At 49.7% G+C, this 20678-nt stretch overlaps 1 protein-coding gene across 3 annotated transcripts in view; it reads right to left on the minus strand.

Annotated features, from left to right (window-relative positions):
* Positions 1 to 20678, minus strand: part of LOC138287442 (putative glycine N-acyltransferase-like protein 1B) — a 253972-nt gene that overhangs the window by 125721 nt on the left and 107573 nt on the right. For all 3 annotated transcript variants that reach the window (XM_069227867.1, XM_069227866.1, XM_069227868.1), the window contains one exon: positions 17184 to 17310. In XM_069227867.1, the coding sequence (XP_069083968.1) occupies positions 17184 to 17310 (127 nt within the window). The remainder of the gene's footprint in view (positions 1 to 17183; positions 17311 to 20678) is intronic.

The raw sequence follows: 20678 nt of genomic DNA on the forward strand, positions 1-20678 counted from the left end.
GGAGTAGTGGTGAGAGAAGTGGAGGAAGAGGATGTGGTTGTAGGAGAGTCAGGTGTGCTGTCCTTGGGTGCAGGTGACTGGGACGTAGGCTGTCGTGAGGTGGTTGGCTGTTGTTTGGGTGTCTGCCTGCGTTTATGTGTCTTGGAGGAGGGGGTGACAGACACAGTGGGTGAGGACACAGGGGACGTGTAAATGCCAGTGGGGGTGGTGACTGCAGGTGTGCGGACTGTAGTGGAGGGTGTGCTGGTGGTGGAAGAACTGGCTGATGTTGGTGTGCATGCAGGTGTGAGTGTAGACGTCACAGGGAGGGAGGAGGGAGACGAGGAGGACGGGAACACAGAGGTGGTAGTGACTGTTGATATGTCTGCATCTGTGTGTTGCTTGGGTGAATGCTTGTGTTTTCTGTGGTGCTTATGTTTGGATGAGCTGGCCTTGGGTGTTGAGGTGTGTGCAGGCTGTTCTGATGGTGTGGATGGGATAGGCTGAGGTACAGGAGACAGAGACAGGCTGGAGGCAGATAGAAGAGGGAGACTGGAGACAGGAACAATGGCTGCCGTCAGTGCTGAGGCCAGAGCAGTGAACGCTCGTTGATGGGCAGCCTGACCCGAATGAATGCCCTCCAGGTAGGCATTGCTCCGATGCACCTCCCTTTCCACCCCCTGGATGGCATTCAGAAGGGTAGTCTGCCCAACAATGACCGTCCTCACCAGGTCAATGAGCTCCGCACTGAGGGCAGCAGGGGTAACAGAGGCAGGGGCTGAGGTGCCTGGGGCGAAGGAGACGCGCGCCTTCCTGGCCGAGCGGCCACGGAGCGAAGACTGAGGGTCTGCTGGGAGGGCGGTGCTGGTGCGCTGGGTGGCGGCTGTACCTGTTGTTGCGGGGGGCACAGATGTTGCCGCCACCGCTAGGGAGCTCCCAAACGAGGACGTGTCCGTGTCGCTGGTGTCTCCACCGGCCCCCGTTGTGGTGCTCCCCTCGCCCTCCGGATCACTGGTGCCCTCGGTGTCTGTGTCAGTGCCCACCGGGGCCTGGTGACCTGCAGCTCCCTCTTGCTCCGACGCCAAATCTCCTCCGCCTGATGATGCTAAAGCACAAGAAAACAAAGATTTAGGGTGGGGGGAGAAATAAAACAAAGTTGAGTGCATGCGTTATCAATGCCCTTTGCGGAGAGGACAGACACAGGTGCCTCATGCACTAAGTCGCGACCTAGGGGTACACTACTCAGTACTTCTGACTAGGCCAACAGGTCTAGGGCCAACAGACGCGCAAATGGGTGATGCTGGACCATGGGTAGCTGCGCTTGGCACCCTACAGAGGTGGGGGGCGGGGGCACAGGGCCATGCCTAAGGGAGAGGACTACACTACAGAAAGCGCCCTGGCCTAATGTCACCCACAGCCCTCCTCCCCCACCCAGACGCCTCCACTGCGCATACAGATAGGAGAATGTGCAGATGCTCACCCCCTTGTGTCTGCTGTGCTGTCCTCAAGCGCCCATCCAAAGCAGGGTAGGCCACCGCCAGGATCCGGGACATCAGGGGGGTCATGGTGCGACTGGCACCCCTCCTAGGTCGGGAGGCCATCCCCAGCAGTGTTTCTGCGGTCTTCCTCGTTCCGCGGCGGATGTCCTCCCACCTCTTGCGGCAGTGGGTGCCACATCTGTTGTGGACCCCAAGTTCCGGACTTCCTTGGCGATGGCACGCCAAATATCGATTTTCTGATGGGCGCTCACCTGTTTGACATGTACAGGGTGGGAAAGAGAAAAAGTCACATATCTGTCTGTTTGGAGTACATGCCCCCCCCTCCCCAACCTTGCCATGGGTCCCATTCTCTCATCTGTCGTGCGTTGCACTCCTCATTTCCTCCCCACCCCACCAACTTGCATCCCCCCCACACCACACAGGCATAACCCATTCAATGTGCACTGAGTGTACTCACCTGTTGGTCTGGAGGACCGTAGAGTAGCGCATACTGGGGGAGGACCCCGTCCACGAGCTTCTCCAACTCTTCTGAACTGAAGGCGGGGGCCCTTTCACCAGTAGCAGCAGCCATTGTCACTTCCAGACCGAGTTCACAGCAGCACTTGCAGTATAGGTCCTCTCCTGTGGATGATCAGGTCTCGAGTGATTAAGCAGATAGGAAATGGCGGTCACGCCCGCGGCGGTGCGTACCGCGGCGGTGCGTACCGCGACCGCCGGCGCACATCGTCATTGGCTCCTGAAACCCATAGGCTTCAATGTTAACCAATGCATCTTCGCACAGCGGTCTTCGACCGCCTACCGCCACGGTGTGTCCCGCCAGCGCAGTGACCTCACATCCCATTGTCCCACTTCACAGGTCAGGCAGCCGCCATTTCAAGGGCCCACATGGCTTAATTTCTACTGCGTCACACAGGCCTAGGCCTTGCTATGGCACACATACAAACATAGCAACCCATACATTTACCTGTACTGTGCAAGCTGTGTTGTACGTACCTGTGAGTGGATTGACTCTGTACTCCATATTCTCCTTCCTAGGCACCGTCCGCTGGGACTTGCGATGAGAAGGAGGAATCCTCGCGTGTACCGGCCGCTGGTGGACCTGTCGACAATGGAAGAACGCAATATAATACTACGATACCGACTTGACCGAGCCACCATCCATGAACTGTGTGCCCAGCTGGAGCCAGCCCTGATGTCCCCCATCCGCCAACCCACAGGAATTCCCCCTCTAGTGCAGGTTCTGTCAGTCCTCCATTTTTTTGCAACTGGCTCATTCCAGACAACAGTGGCCATGTCATTTGGGATGTCTCAGCCTATGTTTTCAAAGATCTTGTCCAGAGTGTTGTCTGCCCTGATGAAACTCATGCGGAGCTACATCATTTTCCCAGAGGAGGGTGATTTGCCTACAGTGAAAGCTGATTTCTATGCCCTTGGACACATCCCAAACATCATTGGTGCAATTGATGGAACCCATGTGGCTTTAGTCCCCCCAAATGACGATGAACAGGTGTACAGGAACAGGAAGAATTACCATTCGATGAATGTGCAGGTGGTCTGTTTGGCTGACCAGTACATCTCCCATGTAAATGCCAAGTTCCCAGGGTCAGTGCATGACGCGTATGTTATGCGAAATAGCAGCATTCCCTATGTGATGGAACAGCTACAGAGACAGCGTGTGTGGCTAATAGGTGACTCTGGTTACCCCAACCTGCCGTGGCTATTGACCCCAGTGAGGAATCCCAGGACCAGGGCAGAGGAACAGTACAATGAGGCCCATGGGCGTACTAGGAGGGTGATTGAGCGAACCTTTGGGCTCCTGAAGGCCAGATTTAGGTGCCTGCATTTGACTGGTGGATCCCTAATGTACTCACCAAAGAAGGTGTGCCATATCATCGTGGCGTGCTGTATGCTTCACAACCTGGCTTTGCGACGACAGGTGCCTTTCCTGCAGGAGGATGGTCCAGATGGTGGTGTTGTAGAAGCCGTGGAGCCTGTGGAGAGTGAAGAGGAGGAAGACTCAGAGGACGACACAGACAATAGGGACAGAGTGATACAACAGTATTTCCAGTAACACACAGGTAAGAATCACCCACGCCATTTCACAATTGCTTATAGCCTCCTGCATCTGTACTTTCTGTAGTTCCCCCCAGATCTTTTTCATTCATTTTTGCCTTTCCCTTCCCTTCTCAGTGCTGTCTGACTCAGTACCTGACTTCTGCTTGGTTTGCCCATGAAATACAGCGTATTGACATTGGTATGTTGTCATCAGTAATTGACAGAACAGATATTGAACAGTAATATGTAATACATTTGTTAATAATACAGCATGACTCCAAACAGATTTGTGTGCAAAATGTGATTTTACAGTGCTAGATATCGGTACATGTGATTCTAAGGGTGATGGGTGGGGGTGGAGGAATATCCATGGCAGAGTCCAGTTCTCAGTCTCACAGGTGCATTGTCCTTTTGCCTGTGGAAGGATGGAGCATAGGCAGTTCATGGTTGGACAGGGTGGCAAGGTGGGACAGTGGGAGGACATACCAGGGCAGAGGAACGGTACAATGAGGCCCATGGGCGTACTAGGAGGGTGATTGAGCGAACCTTTGGGCTCCTGAAGGCCAGATTTAGGTGCCTGCATATGACTGGTGGATCCCTAATGTACTCACCAAAGAAGGTGTGCCATATCATCGTGGCGTGCTGTATGCTTCACAACCTGGCTTTGCGACGACAGGTGCCTTTCCTGCAGGAGGATGGTCCAGATGGTGGTGTTGTAGAAGCCGTGGAGCCTGTGGAGAGTGAAGAGGAGGAAGACTCAGAGGACGACACAGACAATAGGGACAGAGTGATACAACAGTATTTCCAGTAACACACAGGTAAGAATCACCCACGCCATTTCACAATTGCTTATAGCCTCCTGCATCTGTACTTTCTGTAGTTCCCCCCAGATCTTTTTCATTCATTTTTGCCTTTCCCTTCCCTTCTCAGTGCTGTCTGACTCAGTACCTGACTTCTGCTTGGTTTGCCCATGAAATACAGCGTATTGACATTGGTATGTTGTCATCAGTAATTGACAGAACAGATATTGAACAGTAATATGTAATACATTTGTTAATAATACAGCATGACTCCAAACAGACTATGGGGGTATGTCCTGCTGGCGGGGGTCTTGACATCCTACTCTGTCTTTTTCTTTGATCTCAGGCACCTCTTACGGGGTGGTTGTTCTTCAGCAGGAGGTGGGGTTCTGGGGGGCTGTCGTGGTGTTGGGGCCTCCTGTCCACTAGCGCCGGCGGAGGTGGTAGGCTGTTCCTGGTCCGGGCTAGTGACAGGGGCCCTGTGTGGTGCAACATGGTCCCGCAACGCGTCCTCTATCCTGTTGAGGGCCAGAACGATGGTCCCCATTGCGGTCCCGATGATTCTCAGCTCTTCCCTGAACCCCATGTAGCGTTCCTCCTGCTGTGCCTGGATCTCAGTGAACCTGGCCAGTACCGTCGCCATCGTTTCTTGGGAGTGGTGGTAGGCCCCCATGAGGGTGGTGAGGGCCTCTTGGAGAGTGGGTTCCCTGGGCCTCTCCTCCCCCCCCTGTCGCACAGCAGCCCTCCGAGCTGCCCGGTTTCCCCCGGCCTCTGTCCCCTGGACGGTGTGCCCGCTACCACTGCCCCCAGGTCCCTGTTGTTGTTGGGGTGTTGGGTTAGCCTGGGTGCCCTGTAGTGGCAGACACACCGCTGATTGAGCTGTCCTAGAGACAGAGGCATGGGCCCGCTGGGTGGGAGCTGTGCTGGTGTTGGCAGAGGGGGTCGGGTCTGGTGTGGCCTGTGGCTGCCTGAGGGGAACCGACTGCCCAGAGGTCCCCGATGGTCCGGGCTGGTCATCAGGTTCACTGTCGACAGAGCTGCTATCCTCAGTGTGGGCCTGTTCCGGTGGTGGGATGGACACTTCTGGACCCTCCTGGCTGGTGTGTTGTCGTTCATGTCCTGCATGGGATAAGAGAGTTTGGTTATTGTTTCTGTGTGTGCAATAGCGTGCGTGTTATGGGTGCCCTTGTCCCCCAGTGCAGGCATTCCCTTGAGGGAGGTGTTGTGAGGGTAGTTGGTGGGGGGGGGGGGGGGGGAAGTGCAGTGGTCATGCTTAGGTGATGGGTGTCCAGGGTTTGTGTTGGCATGCAGGGGTTGGTGTTGGGATGGGTGGGTTGTGCTGGTGAGACATTGTCAGGGAGGATGTGTGCTGGGGGGTTGGGGGTGAGGGTGGGGGTGTGGGTTGGCATGCTGGTGGGGTGGGGGGGATATAGTAGTTGAGATTGGACTTACCAGAGTCCATTCCTCCGGCTACTCCAGCGAGGCCCTGAGGATGCAGGATGTTAAAGACGTCTTGCTCCCACGATGTAAATTCGGGAGGGGTGGGTGGGGGTCCGCCGCCAGTCTTCTGGACCGCGATGTTGTGCCTGGAGACCATCGATCGGACCTTCCCCCGTAGGTCGTTCCATCTTTTGCGGATGTCCTCCCTATTCCTGGGATGCTGTCCCACCGCGTTGACCCTGTCCACGATCCGCTGCCATAGCTCCGCCTTCCTAGCTATACTGGTGTGCTGCACCTGCGAGCCGAAGAGCTGGGGTTCCACTCTTAGGATTTCCTCCACCATGACCCGGAGTTCGTGGTCCGAAAACCGTGGGTGCCTTTGGGGTGCCATGGGGTGGTGTGGGTGAGGTGTGGGGTGGTGTATGTGATGATGAGTATGTTGGTGTGTGGTGCTTTGTGCTTCTATGTGGTGTGTGTGATGGTGTAGTGTGCCTCAGTGTGTCATGCTATGGTTTGTCTGCTGTGTCTCTCTCTCCTTCTCTCAATAATTGTGGTCGCAGGGGTTTGTGGGTGATGTGGGTGTGTGTTTTATAGTTGATTGATTGTGTGGGAGTGGTGTGTGTATGTGTATCAGGTGTGTGTATTTCGAATTGTCCAATGTGGCTGTGTTTTGGTGCTGGGTGTGTATTTTGACCGCGGCGGTGTGTAGCGCCAATGGAATACCGCGTTTGAAAGACCGCCGCGTGGATTCGTGGGTCAGAATGGCATGGGCGTATTTCTGTTGGCGTGACGGTGGAGGTTTGGTCATCTCCAGTTTATCGCTGCCCGCTGATGTGGCGGACTGCAGTGGAGGTCGGATTTTTGGAGGTTTGGCCGTTGTGGGTCAGAATGACCGTGGCGGCTTTCCGCGGCCGCGGCGGTGTTATGGCGGTCTTCTGACCGGCGGTAAGCGCCTTTTACCGCCGAGGTCAGAATGACCCCCTTTATATCACTTCCCTGTGATATCTCTACAATTTTCCATTGCAACTTTATTCTTTTTGACCTACAATTATCCTGATAAATATTATATATTTTTCTAAACACTGTGTGGTGTATTTTTGTGGTGCTATATGGTGGTATTGTATGATTTATTGCACAAATACTTTACACATTGCCTTCTAAGTTAAGCCTGACTGCTCGTGCCAAGCTACCAGAGGGTGGGCACAGGATAATCTTGGATAGTGTGTGACTTACCCTGACTAGAGTGAGGGCTTTTGCTTGGACAGGGGGTAACCTGACTGCCAACCAAAAACACCATTTCTAACACCTTAGCATTCTCTTCCATATCCAGGACTTTTGTGAGCGAGCCCACCACGTCAAGGAGTTTATTCTGCATGAATGCCAAGAACGATCTGTTCCTTTCTTGAGATCCTTAATGAATTTAGCGAGGAAAGTGTTCAAATGGGCATCTACTTCCGGAGTCTGTGTAACCTTGCCCTCCAAAGTGGGCCGGGGCATTCAGCATGAAAGTGGCTATGGCCGTCTTTTCCCAGTGGTTTATGTAGGTGATAAGCCATGCATTTAGCCACTTTGTCTTTTGGAATTCACTCTACTGATCACGGGTAGATAGTATTGTCAGGTAGAACATATCAGTAGTAGCATCTGAGGTGCTTTCTGGTGCTGAGGGGGCCAAGGTCTCGAAGGACCTGCCTCGTCCTCTGATTCCCCGTGCGAGTCTTCCAGACCTGGCATGTCACAGGAGTTAGAATGAGGGGGTAACAACTCAATACAAGGCCCCAAAGATCCAAGGAAGGCCTTCTTTGAGCATGCAAAAGCATCCTGATCCGCCCCTGAAATTTACGTTTTTGCACAAGGCGACTCTCGGTCCAAAGCCACTTGAGACCTGGCGAAGTCATCCAGGGCATGCCACAAAGAGGGCCTGTTCAACAGGGGCAATCGCCTCTGCCACAGCCTTGTGGATAGAGGCGTCCAATGCCTCGTAAAATTCATCATCCCAGGGGATGACAGAGACCAATTCTTCCTCCTCATATATATTAGAAGATGAATGCATGATTGTTGCTATTAGAGGAGCAAATTTGGTGACAGTGGCTCTGTCTGCTTGAAGACTGGGGCTTCAAGTGAATTATGGCGGGACCAGAGGCCTCCAATCAAGGGGGGGGCAGGGACACAGAACCCACTGATTAGATGGGGTAGAGCCTGGGATGGTGTCCCAAAGTGTCCCCCAGAACGGATGAGCTCAGATGTGAGCTGTATCACTGAAGTGGAATACAGGTCCCGCCAGGCATAATTAATTATATATGGCACAAAGCATTCCCCCGGAGCCAGCGTGGCCATAATACAAACAGACCCTGTCCTACCCCAGGTGCGAAGCCAGAACTCCGGTTCTGTGTGGACTACCGGGGTCTCAACTCAGTCACACGGACTGATGCTCACCCCATCCCCCGAGCTGATGAGCTCGTGGACAGGCTAGGCGCTGCCAAGTTCCTGAGTACGTTTGATCTTACTTCAGGGTACTGGCAGATCGCCCTAACTGAGGGGGCCAAGGAAAGATCCGCATTTTCAACCCCGGATGGCCATTACCAGTTCCGGGTGATGCCGTTTGGGTTGAAAAATGCCCCCGCTACCTTCCAACGGTTGGTTAACGGGGTCCTAGCTGGCAAGGATGCCTTCTGTGCAGCCTACCTGGATGACATAGCTGTCTACAGTTCCAGCTGGGAGGAACACCTGCTTCACCTCAAGGAGGTGCTTCAGGCCTTGCAACAGGCAGGCCTGACCATCAAGGCCAGTAAGTGCCAGATTGGGCAGGGTTCCGTGGTGTACTTGGGACACCTAGTGGGTGGTTGCAAGGTGCAGCCACTCCAGGCCAAGATTGAAACTATCAAGGCCTGGCAACCACCCCGAACGCAGACTGAGGTGAGAGCCTTTCTAGGCCTCACAGGATACTACCGCCGATTTGTCAAGGGCTATGGTACCATTGTAACACCCTTGACAGAACTCACTTCCAAGAAACAACCTAGGTTGGTGAATTGGACAGAGGCTTGTCAGAAAGCCTTTGACGCCCTGAAGAAAGCCATGTGCACGGACCCCGTACTCATGGTCCCTGACTACTCCCAGGAATTTATCGTGCAGACAGACGCTTCAGAGCATGGCATAGGGGCAGTCCTAGCACAGCTAAATGAGGAGGGCAGAGATCAACCGGTAGTCTTTATTAGCAGAAGGCTATTACCACGGGAACAGAGGTGGAGTGCTATTGAACGAGAAGCTTTTGCTGTGGTCTGGGCACTGAAGAAGCTAAGACCCTACCTGTTTGGGACTCACTTCCGGGTTCAGACAGACCACAGGCCCCTCAGATGGCTCATGCAGATGAGGGGTGAGAATCCAAAACTCTTGAGGTGGTCCATTTCCCTACAGGGGATGGACTTTACGGTGGAACATTGCTCAGGGGTTGACCACGCCAATGCTGATGGTCTCTCCAGGTACTTCAGCCTTAGCGATGAGAGCTCCCAGGAGGTCGGGTAGCTCTCCCCACTTTCAGCTGGGGGGGACACATGTTAGACCTGACAGCCTTAGGGTAGTTACCCCTAACTTTTTGCCTGCCTCCCTCCATTTTTTTGGACACTGTTTTTGCTGGTTTATAGACTCTGCAAACTTTACCACTGCTAACCAGTGCTAAAGTGCATATGCTCTCTCCCTTAAAACATGGTAACCTTGAATCATACCTGATTGGACTATTAATTTACTTATAAGTCCCTAGTAAGGTGCACTTTATGTGCATAGGGCTGGTAAATTAACTGCTACTAGTGGGCCTGCAGCACTGGTTGTGCCACCCACTTAAGTAGCCCCTTTTCCTTGTCTCAGGCCTGCCATTGCAAGGCCTGTGTGTGCAGTTTCACTGCCACCTCGACTTGGCATTTAAAAGTACTTGCCAAGCCTAGAACTCCCCTTTTTCTACATATAAGTCACCCTTAAGGTGTGCCCTAGGTAACCCCTAGGGCAGGGTGCTGTGTAGGTAAAAGGCAGGACATGTACCTGTGTAGTTATATGTCCTGGTAGTGTAAAACTCCTAAATTCGTTTTCACACTACTGTGAGGCCTGCTCCCTTCATAGGCTAACATTAGGGCTGCCCTCATACACTGTTGAAGTGGCAGCTGCTGATCTGAAAGGAGCAGGGAGGTCATATTTAGTATGGCCAGAATGGTAATACAAAGTCCTACTGACTGGTGAAGTCGGATTTAATATTACTATTCTAGAAATGCCACTTTTAGAAAGTGAGCATTTCTTTGCACTTAAATCCTTCTGTGCCTTACAATCCACGTCTGGCTGGGCTTGGTTGACAGCTCCTTGTGCATTCACTCAGACACACCCCAAACACAGGGTACTCAGCCTCACTTGCATACATCTGCATTTTGAATGGGTCTTCCTGGGCTGGGAGGGTGGAGGGCCTGCTCTCACACAAAGGACTGCCACACCCCATCGTAATTTCAACGCGCAGCCCCGCGGATCCAAGTCTAGAGGAGAAATCGACGCGACGCCTGCCGTGAGTCGTAAATTCGGCACGCAGCCCCGCAGATCGACGCGCAGCCGGAGAACAAGCAGGAAAATCCACGCACAGACCCGGGACATCTGGTAATCCCCGCGATCCACAGAAAGAGACTGTCCACGCGCCGGAAAACGACGCCCGACTTCCCCGCGTGGAAAATAACGACGCAAGTCCGTGTGTGCTGGGGAGAAATCGATGCACACACCCTTTTTCCATGCACCTCTTCTCTTGTGGCCCTTGGAGGAGATTTTTCCACTCCCAACCAGGTACTTGTGCTTGAAAGAGACTTTGGCGGTCATTCTGACCCTGGCGGTCTTTGACCGCCAGGGCGGAGGACCGCGGGAGCACCGCCGACAGGCCGGCGGTGCTCCAATGGGGATTCTGACCGCGGCGGTAAAGCCGCGGTCGGACCGGCACCACTGGCGGGCTCCCGCCAGTGTACCGCCGCCCCATTGAATCCTCCACGGCGGCGCAGCTTGCTGCACCGCCGCGGGGATTCCGACCCCCCCTACCGCCATCCAGATCCCGGCGGTCCGACCGCCGGGATCTGGATGGCGGTAGGGGGGGTCGCGGGGCCCCTGGGGGCCCCTGCAGTGCCCATGCCACTGGCATGGGCATTGCAGGGGCCCCCGTAAGAGGGCTCCTACATGTATTTCACTGTCTGCTGCGCAGACAGTGAAATACGCGACGGGTGCAACTGCACCCGTCGCACAGCTTCCACTCCGCCGGCTCGATTCCGAGCCGGCTTCATCGTGGAAGCCTCTTTCCCGCTGGGCTGGCGGGCGGTCTGAAGGCGACCGCCCGCCAGCCCAGCGGGAAAGTCAGAATTACCGCCGCGGTCTTTCGACCGCGGAACGTTAATCTGACGGCGGGACTTTGGCGGGCGGCCTCCGCCGCCCGCCAAGGTCAGAATGAGGGCCTTTGTTTGCATTCTAAAGACTTAAGACACTTTATATCACTTCCCTGTGATATCTCTACAATTTTCCATTGCAACTTTATTCTTTTTGACCTACAATTATCCTGATAAATATTATATATTTTTCTAAACACTGTGTGGTGTATTTTTGTGGTGCTATATGGTGGTATTGTATGATTTATTGCACAAATACTTTACACATTGCCTTCTAAGTTAAGCCTGACTGCTCGTGCCAAGCTACCAGAGGGTGGGCACAGGATAATCTTGGATAGTGTGTGACTTACCCTGACTAGAGTGAGGGCTTTTGCTTGGACAGGGGGTAACCTGACTGCCAACCAAAAACCCCATTTCTAACACCTTAGCATTCTCTTCCATATCCAGGACTTTTGTGAGCGAGCCCACCACGTCAAGGAGTTTATTCTGCATGAATGCCAAGAACGATCTGTTCCTTTCTTGAGATCCTTAATGAATTTATCGAGGAAAGTGTTCAAATGGGCATCTACTTCCGGAGTCTGTGTAACCTTGCCCTCCAAAGTGGGCCTGGGCATTCAGCATGTAAGTGGCTATGGCCGTCTTTTCCCAGTGGTTTATGTAGGTGATAAGCCATGCATTTAGCCACTTTGTCTTTTGGAATTCACTCTACTGATCACGGGTAGATAGTATTGTCAGGTAGAACATATCAGTAGTAGCATCTGAGGTGCTGTCTGGTGCTGAGGGGGCCAAGGTCTCGAAGGACCTGCCTCGTCCTCTGAGTCCCCGTGCGAGTCTTCCAGACCTGGCATGTCACAGGAGTTAGAATGAGGGGGTAACAACTCAATACAAGGCCCCAAAGATCCAAGGAAGGCCTTCTTTGAGCATGCAAAAGCATCCTGATCCGCCCCTGGAAATTTACGTTTTTGCACAAGGGGACTCTCGGTCCAAAGCCACTTGAGACCTGGCGAAGTCATCCAGGGCATGCCACAAAGAGGGCCTGTTCAACAGGGGCAATAGCCTCTGCCACGGCCTTGTGGATAGAGGCGTCCAATGCCTCGTAAAATTCATCATCCCAGGGGATGACAGAGACCAATTCTTCCTCCTCATATATATTAGAAGATGAATGCATGATTTTTGCTATTAGAGGAGCAAATTTGGTGACAGTGGCTCTGTCTGCTTGAAGACTGGGGCTTCAAGTGAATTATGGCGGGACCAGAGGCCTCCAATCAAGGGGGGGCAGGGACACAGAACCCACTGATTAGATGGGGTAGAGCCTGGGATGGTGTCCCAAAGTGTCCCCCAGAACGGATGAGCTCAGATGTGAGCTGTATCACTGAAGTGGAATACAGGTCCCGCCAGGCATAATTAATTATATATGGCACAAAGCATTCCCCCGGAGCCAGCGTGGCCATAATACATACAGACCCTGAAGTAGGCAGCAAGCCAAGGGCGTAAAGCAGACAGAATACCAACCCTGAAGCACGAGGCGTCAGTCTCCAGGCTTGGAACACTGACACAGTCTCCGTGGCTTGTGCTGTCAGCTTCAGGTGAAACTGCCAGGCACATGACAGTGAGCAGAGACTGCCTGGGGTCTTCTAAGAGAGCTCCACCAGACAGTTAGCCCCCACCGCATTGCGGCCTCTTGTGTCCCTCAGTAATATACAGCTGCATAAGGAGCGCCAGTCGCTCCCGCAGCAATATCGGGGTTCTAATAAAAGACCACATTATTGAAGGTTTCACAAAGTCAGAGAACAACAGGATAAAACAGGAAATAATCAGATGTACATGCACAGAGGAGAAGCAATACTTATATGTGGCTGTAAGCAGCAAAGAAAAGAGGCAGCACAGATAGAGACAAAGGACTATGTCCACACTGCTGGATGCTGACTGGATTTATTGTATTTACTCCATAGCAGTATGGGAAAGTTAGTTCTGTGTTTTTACCTGATCAAAAATTGCTGCTGTTGATTTTTATTGAGCAGTGCAGTAAAGGTGTACATCATAATCTGAGCCTCTGGTCCTGACATAGAATCTATACATGATAATTTCATTAGCATGAACAGATTACTTCCTCATTGCATTTCAATGGAAAGATAAGTTTCAATAGGGTTTAAAAAAACAGGTTCCTTATTACAAATCTATCTACAAATCTTATATGCCATGGTTAATTTCTGAAATGGTTTGAGTGGGACAGATGCGCACATCAAATTGTTATACTAAAATGGCTGCACTAAGAAACAAGGTCAAAGTGGCACTTTAGATATGTGTCCGAATTTAGGTACTACAATCATTCATGTGCACTGGCATGCATTGTGTCAAATTGCATGTTTCGGATATAAAATAGACCTAGAGCCTGCTCCATATTTTTTGTGAACCATAGTTATATGATTGCCTCAAAAATACTCGCTAAATGACTCACTTTTGCAGGCACCATGTGTTCAACACATTCACCCATTTCAAACTCCTCCTAAGTTGGGATAAAAATACAACTTCAATGCAGTGCATTCTAGGGGTGACAAGCCAATGAAGACTCAAGTCATATGCCTTGTTTCTGGTTTAGCTTTAGGTCTTTAGGACCCTTGAGTCCAAAGTGAGCAGAGCTTTCATGTAGCTTCTTCCTGCCACGTATCTAGTACATGACTTGCACAATGTGAAACACAACAACGTTGGCTCATGCCTGACATCCTTGCTTGACCACAGTGTGTGATCCTTGGCAAACCTTTTATTTCTTTCTTCGTTATCACACATGAGAGGACCTTGACATATGTGAGTTTGGGATGTGCACTAAACAGAAGTCTTTCTACTGCTTAATGTTAATACATTATATTGTTGCTCAATGAACAGTCTGAAGATAGGCCACACATAGGTTGCACATGACAAATAGCGTGCTTCACATTTCACTAATGCTATTGGGCAAAGGTAGGATACATAAATGTTTGTAAGTTCATGTTTAAAAGCTATTGGAAAAATAAATGCCTCCCTATGTACTGATGTAATCTGACCTAATAAGCAGAAACGCTTCTCCACTTTAAACAGGGCCGGCTTTATGGCGATGCGAGTAGTACAGCCGCATTTGCTGCTGACCTGAATTAGGTGGTGTTGACCTCAGTGGGTCGCTGTGTTTAGCAATAACTTAGGAACTTGCGATTTAAAAGCACCTCCTGAAAAGTTCCTTGTGCATCGAGCCTTCAGGAAGCAATTAAAATGTCAAGATACCTCTTGTGATTAATGTTCCTTCTAGGAAGAGACATGGGAGTTTTGTCTAGTGACAGTTTTGACTCGCCATAAAGTAGTGTGAAGGGTAAATGTACCTGCTGCAAAGAACAGGTCTGTATTTTATGTGGGTAGCTGAGTGGATTAGTAAAGCCAGCCTTTACAAGTGCTTTAAAACAAATTAAATGTATGTGAAAGAGAGCTATGGAGAGATGAGGGGCATATTTACCAGGTTGTAGTGAGGGAATCCGAGGAGGTGGTTATGGTGTGGGGTGCCAAAAACGTCTCTAAGGGCGCCACCAGAGCTAAAGCCGGCCCTGACTTTAAAGATGCACATTTTTACAAGTCCTTTTAATTTTTACATAACGTTTTAGAAGGATTTACATAAAAAGGGTGGCACACCACTGCACACAACACAGCAAAACATGGTGGTAGGACACACGGTAAAAGTAAATAAAGACAATCAAAACACATGCACTTACCCCGGAAATAGGTGCGATTGGCATCTGGTCTGGGTAATGCCCGGGGTGGGGTTTTCCCTTGTAGTCACACTCTTGATGGGAAAAAGGGGGGACAAGGAGAGGGGGCAAAAAGGAGAGAAAGCGAGAATAATCAAATAAGAAAAGAGAAGGGAGAGGAGGAAAGGAAGGGGGGGGAAAAAGGAAAAAAGAGAAAAGAAAATGAGAGAAGAGAAAAGAACAAGAGGGCTGGGACAAGCCCAGCAGTATTAAGATAATGCTGGTGTTCAGTGGGGTTGCCACAGAACCGGGGTGAAAGAGAGATTTACCTCCTGCCAGAGGACAGGTGAAATCCAAAAAGCAGGCAGTGCCTGAATAAAGACTTACCACTCCAAAGGAAATACCCGATGACAGTACCCACATGCCGCTGCTCGACCGCTGTGATGTCGAGCTGAAGGTGGGCCTGGTATTTAAGGTAGCTGTAGGAGTGGAAACCAGAATGTATGCTGGGTCGGCAGTGTCCGGCGTACAACAAATGTTTGCGGCGCTCCTGGAAGTCCGGGTATGTCAGGGAGAGCCACGCTCAAAAGATGCGCCGCGTTTGAGGGCGCGTCTGGGGTGCACCCCTGATACGCCGGTAATGAAGGTGTGGTCGCTTCAGCCGCATCCCAAGGCTGGGAAGCGGCGAAGCGCATCAGTAGGACGAGCCGCGGGGTGCACGGCACGTCATGAGGCTCCCCGGGACTCTGGGAATTGGAGTCCCGTGGTTCGCTTCAGCCATGTCCTGTGAATAGGGCATGGCGAAGCACATAAAGATGACGAGCCACGAGGTGCGCGGCGTGTCATGTGGTTCCCCGGGACGGTGGAAGTTGGAGTCCCATGGGAGCAAGGTTCAGCTCGAAGGAGCTGGTCTTGATGACACGTCGGGGGTTGCAGCGTGTCAGGGGGAAAAAAGGGGGAGAAAAAGAATGAGACCAGAAGGAAAGAAAAGCGGCGGGGGAGGGGGGTGGGAGAAAAGGGGGAAGGGAAAAGGAGAAGATGGGGAAGGGGGGGAAAAAGGGAAGGGGAGAAATGGGAGAAAAAACAACAGGACAAGAAGTTAGAGGGAAGTGGAAGGGAGGGAAACGGGGAATAGAAAGAGGGGGTGGGGAAAAAAGGGGGAAAGGAGGAGGGAGAAAAGAGAAAAGAGAAAAGAAAAGAGCAAGGGAAGCAATAGGAAAAGAAGGAAGACAATAGAAAGGTGGCTACTGGGACTCAAATAAGGTCACACAGAGGATGTCTGCTCAAAAAAGGATTACACAAAAGGGTACTTGTTGTGGGAGAGATGATATTCACACTAAAATTTATATGAAAAAAAATATATATATATTGAAAAAGTTTAGAGTGGTAGAACAGTGATATGATATGCCCATTAGCCCAAGGCGGACCACTGGATACTATCATTCAGTCCAGATGTGTCGGTATGCAGTCTCCATACCCATCTTTGTTCGTAAAATAGTAACTTTTGTTTTAGATTTGTTACTGTGGGTTTGAGTTGATCTAGTACCACCCATTCCATATGGTTGGGGTGGTGGTTGTTGGTGATGTAGTGCTCTGTCAGTCTCGTGGCATCTCTTTTGCAGCGAATGGTTCTTCAGTGTTCGCAGATGCGTGTGCCTACTCTTGTAGTTGTCATACCGATGTATTTCAACCCACATGGGCAAGTTATCATATAGACAACATTCTTGCTGTTGAAGTTGGTCATCTGTCTTAGTTCCCAAGGTGTTTGTAGACCCAGATCCACTGTGAGGGTTTTCTTAGTGAATGCACACACACTGCAGTTGCCACATGGGAATATCCTTTTGGAGGTGGCACCTGGGTGGGGATAGGAGGTCAAATGATGAAGCAGGACACTATTATGTGTGTGAGACCACCTAGTCCGTAAAGGAACTCCCCCCCTTGTTTAACACAGCCACCCGTTTAGAGACACTCTTTACACATTCCTCTCCTCCTATCACAAATCCCTACCTAGCCGGTACTAATAATTGAGGGAACACTGGTCGAATTCCACCCTCAACTTCAACTACCCCACACCTTCAATGGTCGATGAAAACAAAAAAACACTCTTCCTATCGAAACTATGCCTAACTATAACTACCTACTGGCGATATTTTCGTGCCTGATATATACTTACTATTTCATTGTAAAGGCATGCATGGAAATGGATGCGTGGTGGAGGCATTGTGTGGTGATGACCACTTTGTAAAGTACGTTTCCGTATATAGCCAATGCAGTCTGCAATATCCAGTTCACACATTCAGCTCCACTTACCTTCTATCTGAAGGCATTGATTCCAGTTGATAACATCAGTGGTTCCCAGAATCTCCCTGAGGTTCTCTGCATCCTTGGTGAAGACATGGTAGATGTGTCTGCAGAGGTTTGTATCATTCACCATTTCCTAAACAAACATTTGGAAAACCACAAAGTGCATTTAGAGGTTACAAGGTATGGATAGTGAGACCTCCTTAGCTTCCATGACTACCAATGTGCACTTGCGGCCTCAGATTTCAGATTATTAGGGCCTGATTTATACTTTTTTAGTGCCACATTTGTGTCATTTCTTTATGCAAATGCGGCGCAAATGTACAACATATAATTGAATCGTGTAAATGTGGGCTCCTTTTGCATCAAAAAAATGACACAAATGCGGCACAAAAAAAAGTACAAATCAGGCCCTTAGTCTCCATCACCTTTGAAGATGCAAGTACTGACACTTTGCACACAATGGAGTGGGATCAAAAAACACCAGTGTTTGCACAGCCAGTAGGTCTGGCTTGCATTTTCAATGATAACTACTGGCTTTGCCAGTGCTTGCTATTTAACTTGAAGAAAGAATTTTGCTTTCTGCGGCAGTCACCAAATAACTAGAAGACCATAAATGCTTTCTTGGCAGCTGATGAATTATGATGTAATGCATAAAATGCTTGATAGTATATTTTTATACTAAAATTTGTGGAAGTATATTTCTTGCATTTGGTTGGGATGGATGAAGGTATGTCATTCACAATACAAAAGAGGTACTGGTAATGCCAATCGGTCTAGCTTATGAATGAAAGTCCCTTTTGTGTCACTGAGCGATGTAGAAACTCAGTAAGTCATCATACTTTCAATGTCACTCATCTTTGCATTCACACATCATTGCATCAATCACCTTCCATTCCTAACACAACCACAATAACACACACAAATGCAACAACAATTACAAGTTAAATAGGAAGAATACAACTAGGCATTGTAAATACAATTCTTTTAAAATTCACACGTTATGTGTATTTGTAAAGCACACTATCACCCCAAGGGAATCCTGGCTCTAATAACCACAATTAGAACCAACGTGATGGCTATCTTGTAATCAATGATACACTGGGCAAATGCATTCCATAATGGTCTTCTGGAAAAGTGATCACATGGCATGCCGTGCACTGCAGATGAAGTGAGTGGCAAGTAAGCAACCTGTTAGCAGCATATGAGGGCTATAGTATTATCTTAAGAAACATTAACATAAAAAGGTGAGAAGCAAAGAAATAAAAAGTGTAAAAAAGTCATCCTTTTGTCCCTGATCACCCCCAAACTTTTTGACTGATACTGCTTGTTACTGTCCTCTGACTGTGCAATGGGCACTGATAACCAGTCCGAGGGCCTATGATGTTTTAAAAGGGTATATGCAATTTAGGCGTATTTATAATTGGCTATGACAACCTACCTTTAAGTCTCTAGTATATGGTAGGGCATGTAGGTTGAGGGCCCCCATTGTGGTAAGGGCACCCATGAGTGCACAGCTGTGGTGTCCGATGTCCTATTAAAGGCAGACCTGCCATGCTGGCTGCTTTTACAATAAAATTAACCTCAAATTCGTCTTTGGAATTAAAAGTACTTCCAAAGTCTCAAACTACCTTATTTTTACATATGTCACCCCTAAGGTCTGCTCTAGGTGCCCCAAGGGATGGGTGTAGTGTATATGCAAGTAGGGACTTTATAAAAGATGTTTTATCAGCCCTGGTGAGGGAAAAACAGCCAAAGTATTTTTCCCCATTGTAGCACATTAGCTTGATAGGCTAACATTGGGAGGCTTTATTTAAAAATAATAAAGTTTCGAAAGAGCTAAATATATAATGTTTGATATCAAATTAGAAGTTAGAATACATCTAACAATGTGCCAATGTTGGATTTATTATAAATAGCACAGAGAAAGTGTTTCACAACTCTTTCTGAAAGTTACCAAAATCAGCCACGTAGTGCTCTTTCCTGATTGCTCATTCTCTGGCAGCCTGGGCCAAGTTACCTTAATGAGGTGTGAAGTTGTCTGGGCTGAAACAAACTAAGCATCCGGTGGGATGAGAACCGATGCAGCAGATGGCAGAGCAGAAAGGGATGGAGTAGAGTGGCAAAACTTGCTTTCAAACCAGGGAAACCACCTGAGACAGAAACTTAACCTAACCCATTTCCTTCTCCCCCAGCCAGATGGAAGATTCAGTAATTAGATTAGTAGAGGGGCTAGAAGGGGTGTTTTGGGGAAACCAGTGGGTGGGCTCAGCCGGATGTAACTTACAAGGAAATGTTGCTTTCTGGGATTAATTTTTTTCACACTTCGCAGGAAGTGGTCACGTTAGAGGGTGGCACCCTTAGCCACATTAGTGAGGGGTGCCCACCTGTTTGCCAACCCACGTGCAAGGATAAATATGTCAGAGCTGCCCAGCAATTCAGATCCCTGCTGGAAGAAATACAATAGAAGAAGGACTTAACCACTGGTCTGCACCTGAATGTCTGCACCAGCTGCACACTGTGGGCTTCACCAAAAAATTTACTTTAACTTGCTTCTGCAGCACCAGAAGTGGACTACCTGCAAGAAATAGATACAAAGGAGCTAACCAGGGTCACCTGCATCAAGTCCTGCAAGAAGAGCCCAGCTGACTAGCGTCCAGTCGCCATTTGAGGACTCTGACAAGGTGCATTTTGGGAACTGTAGTCCCAACTTTCAAGGAGCAGAACTGTAGTCCCAACTTCCAAGGAGCAACTCAGAGGTTCTGGAACCTTGAATCAAGTTTGAGGACACTTCAAGGACCCCCAAAAAAGGACTTTTGGCAGAGGTTTGGAGCAACTATGCGAAAAAACTGTATAAGATGACCGACCCATCGACGAGAGTCAAGCAGGTGATGTAGACCCATGACTCGGCCTGAATTTCAAGTTTGTTTTGTTGAAGCTCTGGAGTTTTTCTCTGTCAACAAGACTTCAAGGAGTTTACCTGGACCTCACGTTGAGCCAACCTGATGACATTGCATCCCAAACCGGTCTGAAGAGGAGCTTTGTCTGATGACAAGAGAAAAAGCTCCAAAAAAGAGACTAAGGGCCTCATTACGACTTTGCCAGTCCTAAAAGCAGACAGCCAAACCTGTTGGGAGGATGTCACCGTCATACCGGTGGCGCCCCCTAAGCATATTAAAATGTTCCCATCGGGCTGACGGGCGAGAACATTGTAATATGCATTCCCGCCGAGCTGACTGGCAGGAACAGTGCTACAATATTGGCCTTGGCTCCTTTAATACTTCCTATTTTTATAAATTAGTGTTGGAGTTTCCTTGTGTGTTGTGTTTTACTTATTTAATATTTTGTTGACACACAAATCTCCTAAATTAAGCCTAACTTCTCGTGGGCGAAGCTACCAAGGGTTTAGCAGGGATTAATTTACTGAGACCTTGACTGGACCTAGTGTGGGATTGTGGCATGTTACTAAGTGGAGGTGCCTACCTTCCCTTACAAATAATCCAC

This window comes from Pleurodeles waltl, chromosome 4_1, assembly GCF_031143425.1.
Source record: "Pleurodeles waltl isolate 20211129_DDA chromosome 4_1, aPleWal1.hap1.20221129, whole genome shotgun sequence".
Lineage (NCBI taxonomy): Eukaryota > Metazoa > Chordata > Amphibia > Caudata > Salamandridae > Pleurodeles > Pleurodeles waltl.